Source organism: Anolis sagrei, chromosome 5 (assembly GCF_037176765.1).
Source record: "Anolis sagrei isolate rAnoSag1 chromosome 5, rAnoSag1.mat, whole genome shotgun sequence".
In the NCBI taxonomy this organism is placed as follows: domain Eukaryota; kingdom Metazoa; phylum Chordata; class Lepidosauria; order Squamata; family Dactyloidae; genus Anolis; species Anolis sagrei.
The window spans coordinates 169,762,103-169,780,926 of NC_090025.1; the positions used below are offsets into that span (position 1 = coordinate 169,762,103).

General features: G+C 42.4%; 1 protein-coding gene across 1 annotated transcript; it reads left to right on the forward strand.

Annotated features, from left to right (window-relative positions):
* The first annotated feature begins 2,332 nt into the window (after positions 1-2,332).
* Positions 2,333-12,026, forward strand: CKAP4 (cytoskeleton associated protein 4). The gene is made up of 2 exons (XM_060776918.2): positions 2,333-2,920; positions 8,533-12,026. The coding sequence occupies exons 1-2, from the start codon at positions 2,567-2,569 to the stop codon at positions 9,823-9,825; spliced, it is 1,647 nt and encodes a 548-aa protein (XP_060632901.2). The 5' UTR covers positions 2,333-2,566; the 3' UTR covers positions 9,826-12,026.
* Positions 12,027-18,824: the final 6,798 nt, after the last annotated feature.

Here is an 18,824-nt window from a genome sequence, read left to right on the forward strand (position 1 = left end):
CCTGAGTTATCATGAGGGAAAGGGGTCTCCGCTGAAGCTTTATCACCAAACCTGTTTCCACAACAACTCTAATTTTTCAAAGTCTTGTTGATTGAAAGGTCATAGGTTTGAATCCGGGGAGCTGTTAGTGCCAGCTTCTGCCAACGTACCAGTTCGACAACATGCAAATGTGAGTAGATCAATAGGTACAGCTCCGGTGGGAAGATAACAGCACACCATGCAGTCATGCCGGCCACATGACCTGGAGGTGTCTATGAACAACGCCAGCTCTTCAGCTTAGAAATGGAGATGAGCACCACCCCCCAGAGTCGGACACAACTAGACTTAGTGTCAGGGGAAAACCTTTACCTAACCTCATTAACTGTGTACATATATACAGCAGAGTCTCGCTTATCCAACATAAAGGGGCCAGCAGAACGTTAGATAAGCAAAAATGTTGGATAATATGGAGGGATTAAGGAAAAGCCTGTTAAACGTCAAATTAGAATCATAGAATCATAGAGTTGGAAGAGGCCTCGTGGGCCATCCAGTCCAACCCCCTATCAAGAAGCAGGAAAATCGCATTCAAAGCACCATCCAACCTCTGTTTAAAAGCCTCCAAAGAAAGAGCCTTCACCACACTCCGGGGCAGAGAGTTCCACAGCTGAACAGCTCTCACAGCCAGGAAGTTCTTCCTCATGTTCCGATGGAATCTCCTTTCTTGTAGTTTGAAGCCATTGCTCCGAGTCCTAGTCTCCAGGGCAGCAGAAAACAAGCTTGCCCCCTCTCCCTATGATTTCCTCTCACATATTTATACATGGCCCTCATCATGTCTCCTCTCAGCCTTCCCTTCTGTAGGCTAAACATGCCCAGCTCTTTAAGCCGCTCCTCATAGGGCTTGTTCTCCAGACCTTTGATCATTTTAGTCATCCTCCTCTGTACACATTCCAGCTTGTGATTTTACAAAATACGTTTTGATTTTACAAATTAAGCTCCAAAACATCATGTTTTACAACAAATCGGCAGTAAAAGACATTATTCCAGGTGGGAGGCAGACTGGGTTGGATAATACAGAACGTTGGATGCGCGAAGGTTGGATAAGCAAGACTCTACTGTGCTGAGAAATGAATATTATTGTATTGTCGAAGGCTTCCATGGCCGGAATCACTGGGTTGTTGTAGGTTTTTTCGGGCTATATGGCCATGTTCTAGAGCAGTGGTTCTCAACCTTCCTAATGCCGCGACCCCTTAATACATTTCCTTATGTTGTGGTGACCCCCAACCATAACATTATTTTCATTGCTACTTCACAACTATAATTTTGCTCCCGTTATGAATCATTTTGTTAATATCCGATATGCAGGACGTATTTTCATTCATTTGGCATAAATACTCACGCCCAAATTTGAATACTGGTGGGATTGAGGGGAGGATTGATTTCGTCATTTGGGAGTTGTAGTTGCTGGGATTTATAGTTGACTTACAATATCAAAAAGCATTCTGAACTCCACCAATGATGGAATTGAACCAACCTTGGGTCACAGAGCTCCCATGACCAAAAGAAAATATTAGAAGTATTTGGTGGGCATTGACCTTGGGTTTTGGAGTTGTAGTTTACCCACATCCAGAGAACACCGATGCATCTGGACCAAGCTTGGCATGAATACACAATATGCCCAAATGTGGACACTGGTGTGGTTTGGGGAAGATAGACCTTGACATTTGGAAGTTGTAGTGGCTGGGATTTATAGTTCACCTATAATCAAAGAGCATTCCGAACTCCACCAATGATAGAATTGAGCAAAACTTCCCCCACAGAACCCCCACGACCAACAGAAAATATTGTGTTTTCTAATTGTCTTTGGCAACCCCTCTGACAGCCTCTTGCAACCCCCCCGCCCCCCAGGTTGAGAAACACTGTTCTAGAGGCATTTTCTCCTGACGTTTCGCCTGCATCTATGGCAGAGGTAGTGAGGTATGTTGGAACTAGATAAATGGGTTTATATATCTGTGTTTATATATGGGTTTGTATACCAGAAAATGGGTTTATATATCTGTGAAGATCCACAGATATATAAACCCATTTTCCTAGTTCCAACAGACCTCACTACCTCTGAGGATGCTTGCCATAGATGCAGGCGAAACGTCAGGAGAGAATGCCTCTAGAACATGGCCATATAGTCCCATAAAACCTACAACAAATCGAAAAATATTGTGTTCAATGGCTCAACTTGGGAGACTGGCTGTATTTGAGATGGGAGCCTTCTGAGGCCACTCCTTCCTTTTCAGGAACGTCGAAAACTTGGGCGGAACCGTAACCCGACTCCCAAAAAAGGCTGCTCGGAGGAGGGGTCTGGAGCCTTGGCTCTCGGTGTGCGTGGCAGCCTCAGTCCCCTCCTCCCTCCTTCCTTCCCTGGGAAGGGCTGAGATGGAGAAGCCCGCCTGACCGACCGACCCCCTCTCTCGCCGCGTCCTCTTCCTCTCTCCCGCCGTTGAGCGCGCTCTTCCTCCGCCTATTCCATTCACGCTTTGCAGGGGGGTTCTTGTCCTGCGCTCTGCCAAGAGACCCTTGAGGCTGCCTGGCGAGCATGTCTTCGGCCAAACAAAGGAGCAACAAAGGCGGCAGCCCCGCCGCGGCCCCGCCGGCGGAGAAAGGAGCCCACGATGACGTGGCAAGGAAGCCCCAGCACCAGGGTCACCCCAAAGGGGCCAAAGGGGCCGGAGCCTCCTCTTCCTCTTCTTCGACGGGGGGAGGCTCCTTCTGCAGCTTCGGGAGACTCTTCACCACCGTCCTGTCGCTGCTTTTCTTAGCCGGGGCGTCGCTCTCGGGCTTCTACCTCCATCACCTCCTGGGAGAAGTCCACCAGGTCGGCCTCCGCCAAGAAGGCTTCGCTCGCGAGCGGGACGACCTGGCCCGAGACCTCCAGGCCGCCCTCCAAAAGGTGAGCCAGCGGGAGGGAGGGAGGGAGGACACACCCACCCAAGGCACAGGCACACTCTCCTCTAGGGTTGAGTGAACGGCCAGGGCTCCAGGCTAGAGACCAGTGGTTCCCAACCTTTCTAATGCTGCGACCCCTTAATACAGTTCCTCATGTTTTGGTGATCCCCAACCATAATATTATTTTTGTTGCTACTTCACAACTACAATTTTGCTACTGTTATTAATCATAATATAAATGTCTGATATGCAGGATGTATTTTCATTCACTGGACCAAATTTGGCACAAATATGTGATATGCCCCAATTTGAATACTGGTGGGGTTGGCAGGGGACTGATGTTGTCATTTAGGAGTTGTAGTTGCTGGATTTATAGTTTACCTACAATCAAAGAGCATTATGAACTCCAACAATGGAATTGAACAAATCTTGCCACACAGAACTCCCGTGACCAACAGAAAATACTGGAAGGGTTTGATGGGCATTGACCTTGAGTTTTGGAGTTGTAGTTCACCTAGATCCAGAAAGCACTGTGGGCTCAAACAATGATGAATCTGGACCAAATTTGCCATGAATACTCAACATGCCCAATGTGAATGAACACTGGTGGAGTTTGGGGAAAATAGACCTTGCATTTGAGAGTTTTAGTTGCTGGGATTTATAGTTCACCTACAATAAAAGATCATTCTGACCCCTACCAATGATAGAACTGGGCCAAACTTCCCACATGGAACCCCTATAACCAACAGAAAATACATTTTTGGATGGCCTTTGGTGACCCCTCTGAAACCCCCTCGTGACCCCCCCAGGGGTCCCGACCCCCAGGTTGAGAACCACTGCTATAGACCCAGGGGAGTTGCAGATTCATAAAGTCTTGAGCCTTCCCTGCAGCGTTTGTCAACCTGGGGGTCAGGACCCCTGGAGGAGGGGGTCGCGAGGAGGTGTCAGAGGGGTCGCCAAAGGCCATCAGAAAACACAGTATTTTCTGGGTTGTTGTAGGTTTTTTCGGGCAATATGGCCATGTTCTAGAAGCATTCTCTTCTGATGTTTTGTCTGCATCTATGGCAAACATCCTCAGAGGTTGTGAGGTCCACACAACCACTGAGGATGCTTGCATAGATGCAGGCGAAACGTCAGGAGAGAATGCTTCAAGAATATGGCCCCTCTGACACCCCCCCCCAGGGGTCCTGACCCCCAGATTGAGAAACGCTGCACTATATTATAGAATGGATGCCGTTTCAGATTGAGTGAACTGCCAGGGCTCCATGCTATCAAATCAGGGGAGTTGTAGATTCGTAAGGTCTTGAGCCTTCCCTGCCCAACAGCTAAACTACAATTTTCCATGAACCCCACAGCTTTGAGCAATGATCGGTGTTAGGCGATCCCTCATAGCCCAAAGATGATGGTCCTCCAGGTTTGGTGTCTTGGCGGTAGGTGTGGAGCCCTATTTTTGACCCGCATGTTCTCCATCAGTGAGGACATCGGTTTCCAGGTGGAAGGTGGTCCCAGTCGGGGTTGACTTGACACGCCTTCCTCTTGGCATGTTACTCCCTTTCACCCTCCATTCATGCCTCTTCGAAGTTCACAACACTGCTGGTCACATCTGACGTCCAGTTGGAGCGCTCAAGGGCCAGGGCTTCCCAGTTTTCGGTGTCTGTGCCACAGTTTTTAAGTTTAGCTTTAAACCCATCTTTAAATCTTTTTCTCCTTGTCTTTCAAAGAGATATGCAGGATTTTTCGGAGGCAGCGTTGATGGAATCGTTCCAGGAGTTGAGTATGATGTTTCTAGGCAGTCCAAGTTTCATGGACGTATAGCAAGGTTGGGAGGACAATGACTTTATAAACAAGCACCTTGGTCTCATTTCGGATGTCTCAGTCCTCAAACACTTTCTGCTTCAATTGGAAAAATGCTGCACTCGCAAAGCTCAGACGGTGTTATATTTCAGTGTCAGGGTTGACTCTTGTGGAGACGTGGCTGCCAAGGTAGCGGAAATGGTCATCATTTTCTAATGTTACACTACTTAAGCTGTATTTCTGGCATTGCAGACGGATTAGTAGGCGACTGCTGGAAGAGCAGTTACTAACCAATGACAGGTAAAGAGGTGTCAGACTGCATTCATTCTGCAGAAGATGCAGCCTTGAAGACATGATTCAATAATCAGTTTGGCCCCGCCTGAATTGTCACAGCTCAATGCTATGGGATCCCAGGAGTTGTATCTTTCCAAGGTCTTTGTCCTTCTCCGCCAAAGAGTGCTGATGCCTCACAAGACTACAGATCCCAAGATTCCATAGCATTGAGCCTAAATCTGTTCACGTGGTGCCACACTCCATGAATTCTAGAGTGTAGATCAGGCATTGACTAAGGGTGCATCTAAATCAGGCATGGGCCAGCTTCAGCCCTCCAGGTGTTTTGGATTTCAGCTCCCACAATTCCTAACAGTCGGTAGGCTGTTGGGAATCATGGGAACTGAAATCCAAAACACCTGGGTATATGGCTGTGTGGAAAGGCCCAAAGTCATCCTTCCAGCTGTGGACTTCTTTTGCTTTCCTAAAACCTCTGAAGAATTGGGATGCCTGACTTTCATTGACTTTCTTTCTTTTTCTTCTTTTTCCTCCTCTTCCTCCTCCTCCTCCTCCTCCTCCTCCTCCTCCTCCTCCACCACCACCACCACCACCACCACACATCATAACCTGGGGCTTTCTTGTACAAAGGATTGGACAGAAGTAACATTATAGTAAGACCTCCATATCCACGAGCTTCCATTCACGGCTGGACTGTGGTTACCTAAAAGTGCTAATACGCCCGAACACCATTACATTTCCTGACTTCTGGTCCCAGCAAATCATGGAGTCACTCTGGAAGTCCTAGAAGTTCCTAGAGAGATATTTTTTAGGAAATGGCTAGATCTTTCAGGGCAACTGCAGTAACTTCCAAGGGAAACATGCCATAGGACCACATGGGGGACCTAGGGAATTCCTTTCCCCCCAGGTATGGCTCAGTGAAACTGTGATATGGGAGACTTACTGTATTAATAGTCCTTCACATAAAGTGCTTGGGATGGTCAAAACTGTTCCAGCCCCTTGCTTCCACTTTGCCTGTCTTATTTTAACAAACTTAAGATTTCTTCAGTGACAAGTAGAACATTTAAGATGTTATACTTTCTGCACTGATGCAATTCAAGTTTCCCTTTTGGATGGTTCTAACAGTGTTTAATGCAAAGCTACAATGAATGAATAGAAAGTGGGCAATCTATTTAACTGTCACTGAAACTGTGTTTAGACTTGTTCTTGGCACAGCATTTCCTCTACTTGTGCATGAAATAGATCTTGGCTGTGAAAGTGTGCTTTTAAATATTTTTTTACACATCTACTTCCTTCAAAGAAATGTGCTTGTAGAAATTCTAAGGCTGATAAAAATCATAATGTTCTTGTTTCAAGCTGGTGTGGTATTTTCAAAATTAAGATAGAGAAATCTACCTTCTGTTCCAGTAACATTCATTGGTGGCATTATTGTGCCTAGTTGTTACTGGTTGAAGGAGAAGCACTGGCCTGAGTGCATTGCCATTAATATAGGGCCTGTCTATACAAGCTGAATAGCCTGCAGTCATCATGGAGTCACTCCTGGAGGTTTTCATGATGTTCAGGATTTCCAGCCCTTATGGTGGTGTAAACCAGGTTAAACTGGTTTGATTAAACATTAAGGAAAGTTGGAGGATACTCCAGAATTGGCTAAAGGTCTGGAGCAATCCTGTAGTTTGGGTGTAGAATGGACAGCAGGACCGGGGCATGGAGTGTGTGGCCACCATTTCTGCTCTGGACTGGCTCTGCATTAAGCAGCCAGTGTGAATAAGCCCATATATTCCTCTGAGTAGCTATCATAACCTTTTTAGAGCAATTCAGATTAATAATAACACTTTATTTATATTCTGTTCTTCTCCCCAGGGGGCCTCAGAATGGAGTACAGCATATAAACAGACACAGACAAACTTTCAATGCCTTGTTACGATGAAATACAGTGAGACATAAATGTACAGACAAAGGCAAAGGCTGCTCCTTTAATTTCTGGCTCTGGGGGAGGTTCTCTTCTCCATTTCCAAGTCAAAGAGCCTGAGTTGTCTGTAGACACCTCCTGGTCATGTGACTGGCATGACTGCAGGGAGCATCTTTTGCCTTTTCTCATCAAAGTGGTACTCACATTTGCATGTTTTCAAACTGCTAGGTTGGCAGGAGCTAGGGCTAACAGCAGGAGCTCACCCCATCCTGCGGATGCGAACTGCCAACCTTCAGGGCAGCAGTTCAGCTGCACAAGAGTTTGGCCCATTGTGCCACCTGGGGCCCCTTTACATGGGTTTTGAGGTTGTCTGAATTACATCCTGTTTAATATTTATGTTCTTGAATAAAATGCTCTGTATTCAGATCACATGCTTGCAAAAGGGGGTTTATTTATTTATTTATTTCGAGTACTTCTACCCCGCCCTTCTCAACCCCCGAGGAGGGACTCAGGGCGGCTTACAAAAAGGCACAATTCGATGCCTACACAAAATACACATACGTACAAAACAACAATTAAAACAATTATCACAGTTAAAAACAATCAGTACATAACACAATAAATAAAACTAATCTCATGCTCAGCGTTCATCTTTCAGAGTTCCATAATTCCATTCCACTTAGTCAATTCCTCTCCATCATCAAAGTCCTTTCTTTATCTGCCAGATTGTCCGAATGCCTGGTCCCAAATCCATGTTTTCAATTTTTTCCTAAAGGAAAGGAGGGATGTCGCTGATCTAATTTCCCTGGGGAGTGAATTCCACAGGTGAGGGGCCACCACCGAGAAGGCCCTGCTCCTCGTCCCCGCCAATCTCACTTGTGATAGAGGCGGGGTCAAGAGCAGGGCCTCCCCAGAAGATCTTAAACTTCGAGGTGGGACGTAGAGGGAGATCCGTTCGGACAGATACACTGGGCCGGAACCGTATAGGGTTTTGTAGGTCAAAACCAGCACTTTGAATTGTGCTCGGAATTGGATCGGCAGCCAGTGGAGCTGACACAACAGGGGGGTGGGATGCTCCCTGTATGACGCTCCTGTATGACGCTCCTTGTTTTGCTTTTGGATGTTGCAACTGAAATCTAGCTACACAATTACTAATTTGAATCACATGGGATGGATCCATATTTTGAGATGGCAAAGCAACTGAAGCTGTTGCTTCCTTTCCATGGTCACCCTTACAGTCCCCCTGAAAATTCCACACAGAAGGTTATTTTAATTTTACCAGGCGTGTTTTTAATCCATTGTTTCATTACTGTTTTTTAATATTTTAATGTATTGCTGATTGTTGATTGTTTTTATGATGCCGGCATCCTATGATGCTTTAGTGAGGCCGCCCTGATGCATGTATGTTCAGAAGAGCTCAGAAGTGTATTTGAGTCTAGAGATTGAACATGTTACTTTTATTGACCATACACTTTCATCTCACCTAACCATGGGCTATATCAGCTCCTATTGCTAGGAATGCTAGCCCCAAAACATTTCCAGCTTTGTTCACGTGACACACATTTTGATATGTCATTAAAGTGGCCCTGATCCAGAAGTTTGATTTGTTTTTTCTTTTTTTATAGGTGAATTCCCTCCAGGACTCATTTGGAAGATTTGAAGGGATGCTGAAAAATGCTCAGCAAAAGCAAGAAATCACGGAGAGGGCTGTTCAGCAAGGGGAGAGTGAGATCAACCGCATTGGTGAGGTTCTTCAGAAACTACAAAATGAAATCCTAAAAGACCTGTCGGATGGGATCCACGTTGTCAAAGATGCCAGAGAACGAGATTTCACATCACTGGAAAACACCGTGGAGGAAAGGTTAACTGAGTTAACCAGGTCTATAAATGACAATATTGCCGAATTCACAGATGTCCAGAAACGAAGCCAAGATGAAATCAACGAAGTCAAAAGAAAGCTGGCTACACTTGGAGAAATAAAAGAATGCAAACATGATTTTCAGGTTTTGAAAGGGCTTGTTGATGAGATGCAAACATCCATGAGAGATAAAGAAAAGACCATAGAATCACTGCAAAGTACCATAGATACGATGGAGTCTGATGTCTTGTCTGAAGTCAAAGAACTCATCAACCTCAAACAGGAACATGAAAAGTTCAAAGAGGCCGCAGACACTGAGCACCTTTCATTACAAGCTTTGGAAGAGAAAGTTCTTAAGGCAGAAGACTCAATTGCACATCTTCCTGATGAGATTAAGAGACTCAGTGAAGACTTCCTGCGCACCAAGCGATCGACTACTTTGGAGGGAGACTCTGTGCTGACCAAAGATGATGTAGAAAGTCTGCAAAAGAGCAATAAAAATATTGAATCAAGACTTGAGTCCTTAGAAGAGAGCCTTCAGACTGTGATGTCCGCATCTGCATCACGCATGGAAGAAATGGAGAGAGATGACAGCAAGGTAGCTGCCTTCGAGGAGAGTCTCAGCTCTCTTCGTCAGACTTTAGAAGATGATGTTCGCTTTTTGACAGATACAGTGAGGAGTCTTGGTGAAGCAAAGCTCTCAATGTACAATGATATGGGTGAACTAAGGAAAAGAATGAGCGACTTATCAAACAATGCTGATGTACTGGATAACATCCAGAAACAAGTTCGTTCTTTATTGGCTCAAGAACAATCTCAGGGTCATCTAGGAGAACTCTCCTCTATCAAAGGCTCCATCGATGAACTGCGCTCTTCTCTTGGCCAGGCTGAATCTGACATGAAAATGCTTCGGACTGCCGTTGACAGTTTAGTTGCCTACACTGTAAAAATAGAGACCAATGATAATGAGGTGCAGTCAGTGAAAAGTTCATTAGATGACATAAGAAATGACCTAGACAGATTGTTTGTGAAAGTAGAAAAGATACATGAAAAGATTTAAAAATCTCATATAAAGCATTTTTAACTACAGAACTGCAAAAACAAAATGAAACACAAAAAGTAGCTTTCCTAGGCCAAAGAGTTTTTGTTATTGGGGAAATATTGGTGGACTTGAAACGTCTGTTATTCCTATAGAAAAATCAAAACACATTCCAGATAGGGACCCGTTTTTAATTTTTACAGAGTCATGCCCTGCAAGAAACCATTCTGTTTTGCTGCCTTAGCCATATGGCTCAGAGAAGAAAAAAGAACAAAAGGCAACTCTTGATTTTTTTTTAGACAGACATGTGTGTTCTGTCATGTGTAAGGCTGTATCTTTGAATAAGAGGAAGCACTGCAATTGCATTGCAATATATAAATCAAATTGTGGCCCATTTCCACTAAAGAAAAATAGTTATGTTATCCATCCTATGAAATCCTGGGATTGGTAGTTCTCAGCTAGAGAACTCCGGTGCCTCATAAAACTACAAATCCCAGGTTTCCATAGGGCATTGCTACAGTAAAGTGGAATAGGTAAAGGTTTCCCCCTGACATTAAGTCTAGTTGTGTCCAACTCTGGAGGGTGGTGCTCATCTCCATTTCTAAGCTGAAGAGCTGGCGTTGTCTGTAGACTACTCCTAGGTCATGTGGCCGGCATTACTGCATAGAGCACTGTTACCTTCTCGCCAAAGCGGTACCTATTGATCTACTCAGATTTTCATGTTTTTGAATTGCTGGGTTGGTAGAAGCTGGGGCTAACAGCAGGAGTTCACCCTGCTCCCTGGATTTGAACCACTGACCTTTTGGTCAGCAAGTTCAGCAGCTCAGTGGTTTAACCTGCTTTGCCACCGGGGGTTACCGTTAGTGGAAAAGTAACAGTATAATAGTGTAGTGTGAATGAGCCATTGTGTTATCAAGATCTGTGACAAGCCTGCATTCCAAAGTCTTCATAATTAATATTGCTTTTCCATAGCAAAACCAAAGACTTATCTTTATTTTCCTGTTTTTAACCCATCTGGAAAACTTTCCCTGGTCTGTCAGCTGTGCACGCTCTCTGCTGAACTCGGTTTTCTGAACAAAGCTATTTTAAACCTCTCTCTGGTACTTTGGCAAGGTGGGTCAGGCATCACTCCATGATCCATGTTAAGTGCCTGATTATCTGGTGTTAAGTTTGAAGAAATAGAAATGGATCTCAGACTGTTTAAAAGCAACCAAACCTCCAAAACTTTAGATCTGGGCAATTGTTGTAAGTATGAGGAGTATTAATAATATCGTTCATTTTGAAGAAGCACTGTACTATTCAATTGCCTGGATTCTTGTTTACCTTCCTTAGAAAATAAATTTGTTTTGATATTTTTAATTTTTTTACTTAAGTATTTAGAAAGGTACTTAGTCATAGAAGGCAGACCTTGGGAAATGGTCTTATAACCTACACATGCAGTCTTCCCTAAACTGTTATACAGGTTGAGTATCACTTATCTGAAATGCTTGGGACCCAGCATGTTTTGGATTTCATTTTTTGGGGGGAAGGGGGGATTTTGAAATGCCTGTATTTGCATTTACAGATATAATGGGATACCTTGGAGGTGGGGCCCAAGTCTAACACAAAATTTCATTTATGTTTTGTATACACCTTAGATTAGGCATAGGCAAATTTCGGCCCTCCAGGTGTTTTGGACTTCAACTTCCACAATTCCTAACAGCCTACTGACTGTTAGGAATTGTGGGAGTTGAAGTCCAAAACACTTGGAGGGCCCAAGTTTGGCCATGCCTGCCTTAGATACTGTACATAGTCTAAAGATAATTTTATACACAACATTTTAATAAATTTGTGTGTGAAACAAAGTTTGTGTACAGTAAGCCATCAGAAAGCCAAGGCTCTCTGTCTTAGCCCATACACAATTTTTGATTTTGTTTTTCTTGATCAACCTGTACAGTGTTTACTTTTGGAAAGATCGTAGCAGCAGAAGTGACAAAGAGAGTACTCCAGTAGAAAGCAATAAGGATGTCTGATTACTTTTGATGCTACCCAGAAACCAGTATCTGGAGACCTGAAATCTTAAAAATCAAGAAGAACATATTGTCTGGAATCATTTGTTACTCTTCTGAGCTGCTCCCCACTGACTGTCCTTTTGTGAGCCTTGTATGACTGTAGTTTTGACTGTGAAATTAAGTTTTTTTCCTAGTATCTGTAATGTTTAATAAACTTGGAATAGAAATTAATTAAGGGCCAAAAAGGATATGATATTTCAAGTATGCTCCATCTGTCTTGGTTTTTCTTTACAGTCAGCCCTCCGGACCAGTAGTTTCTGCATCCATAGATTCAATAAATTGCATCAAAGATTCTTTACCTCCATTTTAATACAGCAAAACTAATGTCTGGAAAGATTTCTTTTTTGGGCTGCAACTCTCAGAACTTCCTAGCAGTGTAGACAATTGTGCATTTGGGAATTGTAATTAAAATGCAATATACCCAGGTTCTGGTTAAAACCACAACTGTCGTAATCTTGACATTACTTCAGAAAATGTTTCCATGGGAATCTAGGTCCTCCAGTGCAATTCTATGGCCAGTTTTCAGGGGAATTGATCACAGAATCGTGCTAGGAATACCTAGACAGGTGTCCTCTCGGGTAGAAAAAAATTAGCATTTTCTTTATCCACAATGTTTTCTTTCACAGGAGTCCTATGCCTCAGATTAGTCTGGTTTTATTGGATTTTACTGAAACAATGGCATATCACAACAACTAGTCCTCAATAGAGTAATGCGTAGAATCCGATTCTTCCAGGATGGGTTATTTTGTTCTTGGAATTTGTTTTTCTCTAGTCCATTTTACTCATTTTATTGAGCATTCACATGCACCTGTCTTCTATCACTGTTTGCCCTGAGGAGGAGACAAAATGTTCATACTTAAATTCCTGGTAGAATTCCAGAGCTGAAATGGAATTTTGCCTAAATCCAACATCTAAAGTCCAAAACATCCTTTCCGTTAGTTTTCAAGATGCGTCAGCAAAAGTGTACAATAATGCATCTCAAATGGTCTTGAAATATAAAGATCATAAATCCGAATTCCTCCTAACTCCAGGAATTCTACATAAACTTCTGCAGTTCATCCAAATTTGCAGCCCCAAATCTATTCTTTTATTTCAGTAGTTCCCAACCATTTTTTTAAAAATCAGGGACCACTTTGACCAGGAACCACTCTCCAACATTAGTAACAAAATATCAGTTTTTGGTAAACTTTAGATTTGGTTTGGAGTGCTGATTTAGAAAATTGCATTGGATAGACCACATCAGCTCTGGTTTCTGATACAGAACATATGCCATGGTCAGTGACCAGGAAAGAGTGGCAGGAGGTGCAAAAGGAGTGGAAATAAAATAAATATAAATAAAGAGGCTTGCGGACCAGATTTTCATTGTTGTGGCCCACAGGTTAAGAACCATTATTCTATTTAGCACGATCCTAACCCAGCAAGTATGTAAAGCACATTTGGAAATTTCATATTCCCAACATTGCTTCTTGTATGTTGAAAAAGCAGCTACTTTCATTGGACGCATTGTGACTTCTGAATGAACACACACAGCTGGGCCACGAAAACCCATACCAAGGAAAAGTGGCACGTTTTATGTAACCACCAAAGGCTGTATGTCAATTTAGCTGGAGATAAATCTCATTCAAGTCAATGAAATTTAGATTTCAGTAGACATGTACAGAAATGTACTAAAATAAGTATAGTTATTCATGGAATGATACACACATTTTGTTTGTCATTATTTCTTTACGACCAGTGGTTTCTGCATCCATGGATTCAACCAATTGCATCACTGGTCCGAAGGGCTACCTTCAAGTCAACTCACACTTATGGCAACTCCATAAATGAGAGATCTTCAAGTCATCCTGTCCTCAAAAATCCTGCTCAGATCTTGCAGGTTCAGGGCCATTGCTTCTCTGGCTGAATCTATCCATCTGGAATATGGTCTTCCTTTTTTTCTACTGCCTTCTAGTTTACCAAGCATTATTGTCACTTCAAGTGAACAATATTTTCTCATGATGTCGCCAAAGTACAGCCCTCAACTTTGTCATCTTGACTTATAGGTAGAGTTCAGGCTTATTTTGTTCTAGGATCCATTGATTTGGGTTTTTTTTAAAGCAGTACATGCTTCCTTATAAAACTTCGTGGTACACAGCTTTTAGTACTTAGGTTTGCTCTGATAGCCACTTACAACTATTATAAATGTATGCATAATGAATAAGGTATACATAAGCACAAAAAGATGTTCATGTTTCCTTTTTTCCTGCATGACAATTTTCATTGGGGAGGCAGGGACAAAAATTGGGGGATGACTGAGACTATTTTGAGTTTGCTGGCTGCCATTTTTGAGCTGCCAAGATGACTAGCAAGACTGCATTGAAAGGAAAACAAACTTAAGATGACACTGTCAGACCTGTACAAATCATGCTTTAATAGTGCACATGCTCCTACAAGAGCATTGGGAGATTGTGGTTTTGGAGTACAACACCCCATGCTTTCCAGCAGGATATGTTGTCCAAAACATATCTACTCTGTGCTTTGTGAGTGCTACTCATGAGAAGAAACTAGAAGCTTCAAGTCTATCATCATAGCCACAAGTTCACTTGTTAAGAAAGGAAAAGAAGAGAATTGGATGAGCTGCTAAACAGTTAATTTGTGGTGTCAAAGGCTTTCATGGCCGGAATCACTGGGTTGTTGTAGGTTTTTTCAGGCTATATGGCCATGTTCTAGAGGCATTCTCTCCTGATGTTTCACCTCATTACCTCTGAGGATGTTTGCCATAGATGCAGGCGAAACGTCAGGACATGGCCATATAGCCTGAAAAAACCTACAACAACTCAGTTCATTTGTGGTTTTCTCCAAGATGGCCTGCACCATTCCCTTTTGCTTTTCTTTACCGTAGCTATAATAGTCAGCTAGCATGCCAAAGCTATTGAAAATGTGTTGCTCTTTCTGGGGGAAGTTTTTCTTTTCTTAGGAGTCCTCTCCTTCCAATATTTTCTTTGTAAAGTAGCCCCCCCCCCCCCCGCCCCAAAATCTGCGGGACCGGTACCAGTGGTTTCATTTATCCAAGGTCAACAAAATACATCCTCTCTAGATTTTTTGGGGTCTTTTAGTAAGACACTGTGATATTCTTGGGCTGGAAGTTTTTTATTTCAATACAATTAATTATTACTCATGTTTTTGCATATTTATGTGAAATCTGGAGATGATCCCTTGTAGATACTATATTTCCGCAAAGCTTGGGATTTCACTGGGTCTCCCTTTTGGCCTAAAGGTTCCATATTAGTTCATGTGAGCATCAACACAAAACTAATTAATTCATTATTATGACATATTACCAATTTTAAAAGGCTCTTTCCAACTTAATTGGGCTTTTGAAGCAGATAAAATCAGAATAAATGTGGATTTTTATTTAAAAGATCAGAATTGGTGAATGTGGGTTGTTGTAAGTTTTTCGGGCTGTATGGGTATGTTCCAGAAGCATTCTCTCCTGAGGTTTCGCCTGACAACCTCTGAGGATGCCTGCCATAGATGCAGGTGAAACGTCAGGAGAGAATGCTTTTGGAACATGGCCATACAGCCCCAAAAACTTACAACAACCCAGTGATTCTGGCCATGAAAGCCTTTGACAATACATAGAATGGGTGAATGCTTTCCTGGGAAAGAAGGGCAAGGTTGTATATTAATGTCTTTATCCCAAAGGACCGGAGGTCACTGCAATGGGGTTTATTTATTTATCCTGTCGGAAATGAATTGAGGGTACAGTTATTATGTATTTAAAAACACAAACAAAGTTAAAAACTAGACATTATACTAAATGTCCTTTGACCAGAAGCTGGCCACTTGGAGTGCCTCTGGTGTTGCTGTTAGAAGGTCCTCCATTGTGCATGCGGCAAGGCTCAATCTTCATTGCAATAGGTGGTCCGTGGTTTGCTGTTCTCCACACCAATATGGTGAAGACTCCACTTTGTAGCCCAACTTATGAATATTGGTTCTGCATCTTGTGGTGCCAGTCACACTGTTCAGCACCTTCCAAGTCAGCCAGTCTTTTGTGTACCCAGTAGGGAATCTCTCATCTGGTATCAGCCATGGAAAGCATGAAAGGGGGGAATAGTGTAATGGGGAACAATTATTGTAAGCACTGTTCTGAAGTGTATGTGTTCTATGCATAAATATAAAGGGTGGGGGGAAGGGGAGGGAAGCAATTATAACAATGATTTGTATTTGGTTTTGATTTAAAATTTAATTTCAGCAATATTATTGTAAAAAAAAAGGCTTTGTGTCATAAAAAAGAACAGAACTTCAGTTCTGGTACTAAAAATAAATTATAGACTGGTCGTGTGCACTGAGACATAGAATTACAGAAACAGAGTAGGAAAATCCTACAAAGGCCATTCAGTCCAATCCCATTGTGTTATGCAAGAAGTCACATGAAACCACTCCCAGCAGATGGCCAATCAACTTAAAAACCGTTAGAGATAGAGACTTAACCACACTATAAGGCAGTATATTCCACTATCAAAAAGTTGTTACCATCAGGAGGCTCTATTTCTAGCACTGCGGCTGGCTTTTTCTGACATACAGCTGACTTTTCTGTATCCAGCTTCTTTTTGGTATACCTTGGAAATTTCTAATAAGAAATTTCTAATAAGTCAGTCACATTTGGAAGCTGATCAACTTTGGATGGAATTAAACTGAAACAAATTGAACAGTCAAAATCTGCCATCTACTGGTAGTATTTTGCAAATGTTTCGATGAAGCATGTGAAGGTTTTAAATTTGTATCCAAGTCAGAGCAAAGCTTCTCTCAGGTCCTTTCCACATTATTATATAATCAAGTTCAATGCGGATAATCTGGATTTCATATGGCAGTGTAGAAGGGGCATCAGTTACAGCAAATGATATTTTCAGCAATCCTTTCAGAGTACTGACAGTCAATACTCTCACACCAGAAGCAACTTGGTTTCTCAAGTCGCTCCTGACATGGACAAAAAAAATCTTCTAGTTCAGGGATGATACATTATCTATATGGGATTCTGGATAACTATACCACCTTTTATGTCATTCACCTCCACAATTTGGATTCCAATTTTTGTTACTCCCCAAACACCCTACAATATGACACCGCCTCAGCAGGGAAAATTGCTAATTATATATTTATTTGCATATCCAGAGTTTTATTATTTGCTAGAGTTTTATTATTTCTTAAGGAAGAAGTAGTGTAAGGATCAGGGCAGCAGGCAGTGGGAGCTGGGCCATCTGGCAAGCATTGAGTAGTTGCAGCCAGAGTGGGGTAACTGCTGGGATAATAAAGGAGTAAAAAAGGATTATTACTCCTTGTGGTGGTGGTGGTGTTGCTGAAAGTTTTGCGAAGGTGTTGGAAATTTTGCGAAGGTGAAGGTGTTGGAAGATTGGAGTTCTGAGAAGCTTGTGGATTGAGGAGAAGAATTGGACTCTGTATATGTGTTTTTGCATAAATTCTGCTACAAGACAAACGTGTGAGTTTGCTCCTTGGTCAGAGGGAGAATTATAGAATCATAGAATCAAAGAGTTGGAAGAGACCTCATGGGCTATCCAGTCCAACCCCCTGCCAAGAAGCAGGAATATTGCATTCAAATCACCCCTGACAGATGGCCATCCAGACTCTGTTTAAAAGCTTCCAAAGAAGGAGCCTCCACCACACTCCGGGGCAGAGAGTTCCACTGCTGAATGGCTCTCACAGTCAGGAAGTTCTTCCTCATGTTCAGATGGAAAGTTTCCGCATCTCTGTGTGTCTACATATTAATCTTCATTGCAACAAGTCTCACCCAGACTCCGCCCCTCACAACTTAGATATGACCAAATTTCTTTTTGTACCCCAAACTGGGGGTGGGCAATATGCCATGAATATCTCTAAATATTCAAGAGCCATTTGGGGTATACAGGTGGCACTTTACCACTGCTACTGATGTAATATAAGGAAAGATGGCAACTATCATACTGTACAACAGGCATGGCCAAACTTTGGCCCTCCAGGGGTTTTGGAATTCAATTCCCACAATTTCTAACAGCCTCAGGCCTCTTCCTCCCCCCCCCCCCTCAGCTACTTACACTTAAGCCTATGCGGCCGAGGGGGGAAAGGAAAAGTCCTAAGGCTGTTAGGAATTATGGAAATTGAAGTCCAAAACATATGCAGGGCTGAAGTTTGATCATGGCTGTTGTACAGCATATCATAACCTATTACAAAGTGCAGCTTTATTTTGTGTTGTTTGTATGCCAAGAGTGTAAATACCATGTTTGGAAAACAATTCAGTCTTGAAATTGATTTTATTAGGAGTCTTCAAGTCATTTTTAATTTATGGCAGCCATGATTTGTAGAAGTTCCTAACGGCTACACAGATGAAAAAGCCTTTGGGAACCTAGTGCAATAGATAAACACGGAACTATGTGAAATCGAATACTGGAATGGCTTAGACGATGATTTTGGACAATGAGACTAATAGTGAAGGTAGTGGTTTTATATGTTTTAAAAAGTTTTAATGTATGTATTTCATAATTCTGTTTTAAATGTGGTTATAATTGTATTTTGTTAAGGTATCAAATGGCTATCTGGTTGTAAGCTGCCTTGTGTTACCTTTGAGTTTGAAAAAGGCGGGGTAGAAATAGCGTAAATAAATAAATAAAGAAGAAGAACAAGATAGTTTAAATAAGCTAAAACGTATTAGGCAATATAATGAATAAAATACAGATTAATTTTTTTAGAAGTTTTTTAAAATATAAATAAAAGTCTTTGCCTTGATTTAATAATGGTGGATAGCCAAGTTTTAACTTGACACCTAAATCATAACAGTGTTGGTGCCAGTTGGGCTTCAAGGGAGAGAACATCCCACCATTAGAGCATCAACCTAAACATTATGAAGAATTTCCTGATGATAGGAGCTGTGTGACAGTAACATTTGCTGCCTCCCTTCTATGAAGAGTCTGGATGTCCATCTGTTGGGAGTGCTGG

Bases quoted from the DNA above. Each gene is read 5' to 3' on its own strand.
- CKAP4 (XM_060776918.2), top strand. From the start codon at position 2,567: ATGTCTTCGGCCAAACAAAGGAGCAACAAAGGCGGCAGCCCCGCCGCG. The intron at 2,921-8,532 runs GTGAGCCAGCGG...CTTTTTTTATAG, and splicing joins TCCAGGCCGCCCTCCAAAAG to GTGAATTCCCTCCAGGACTC.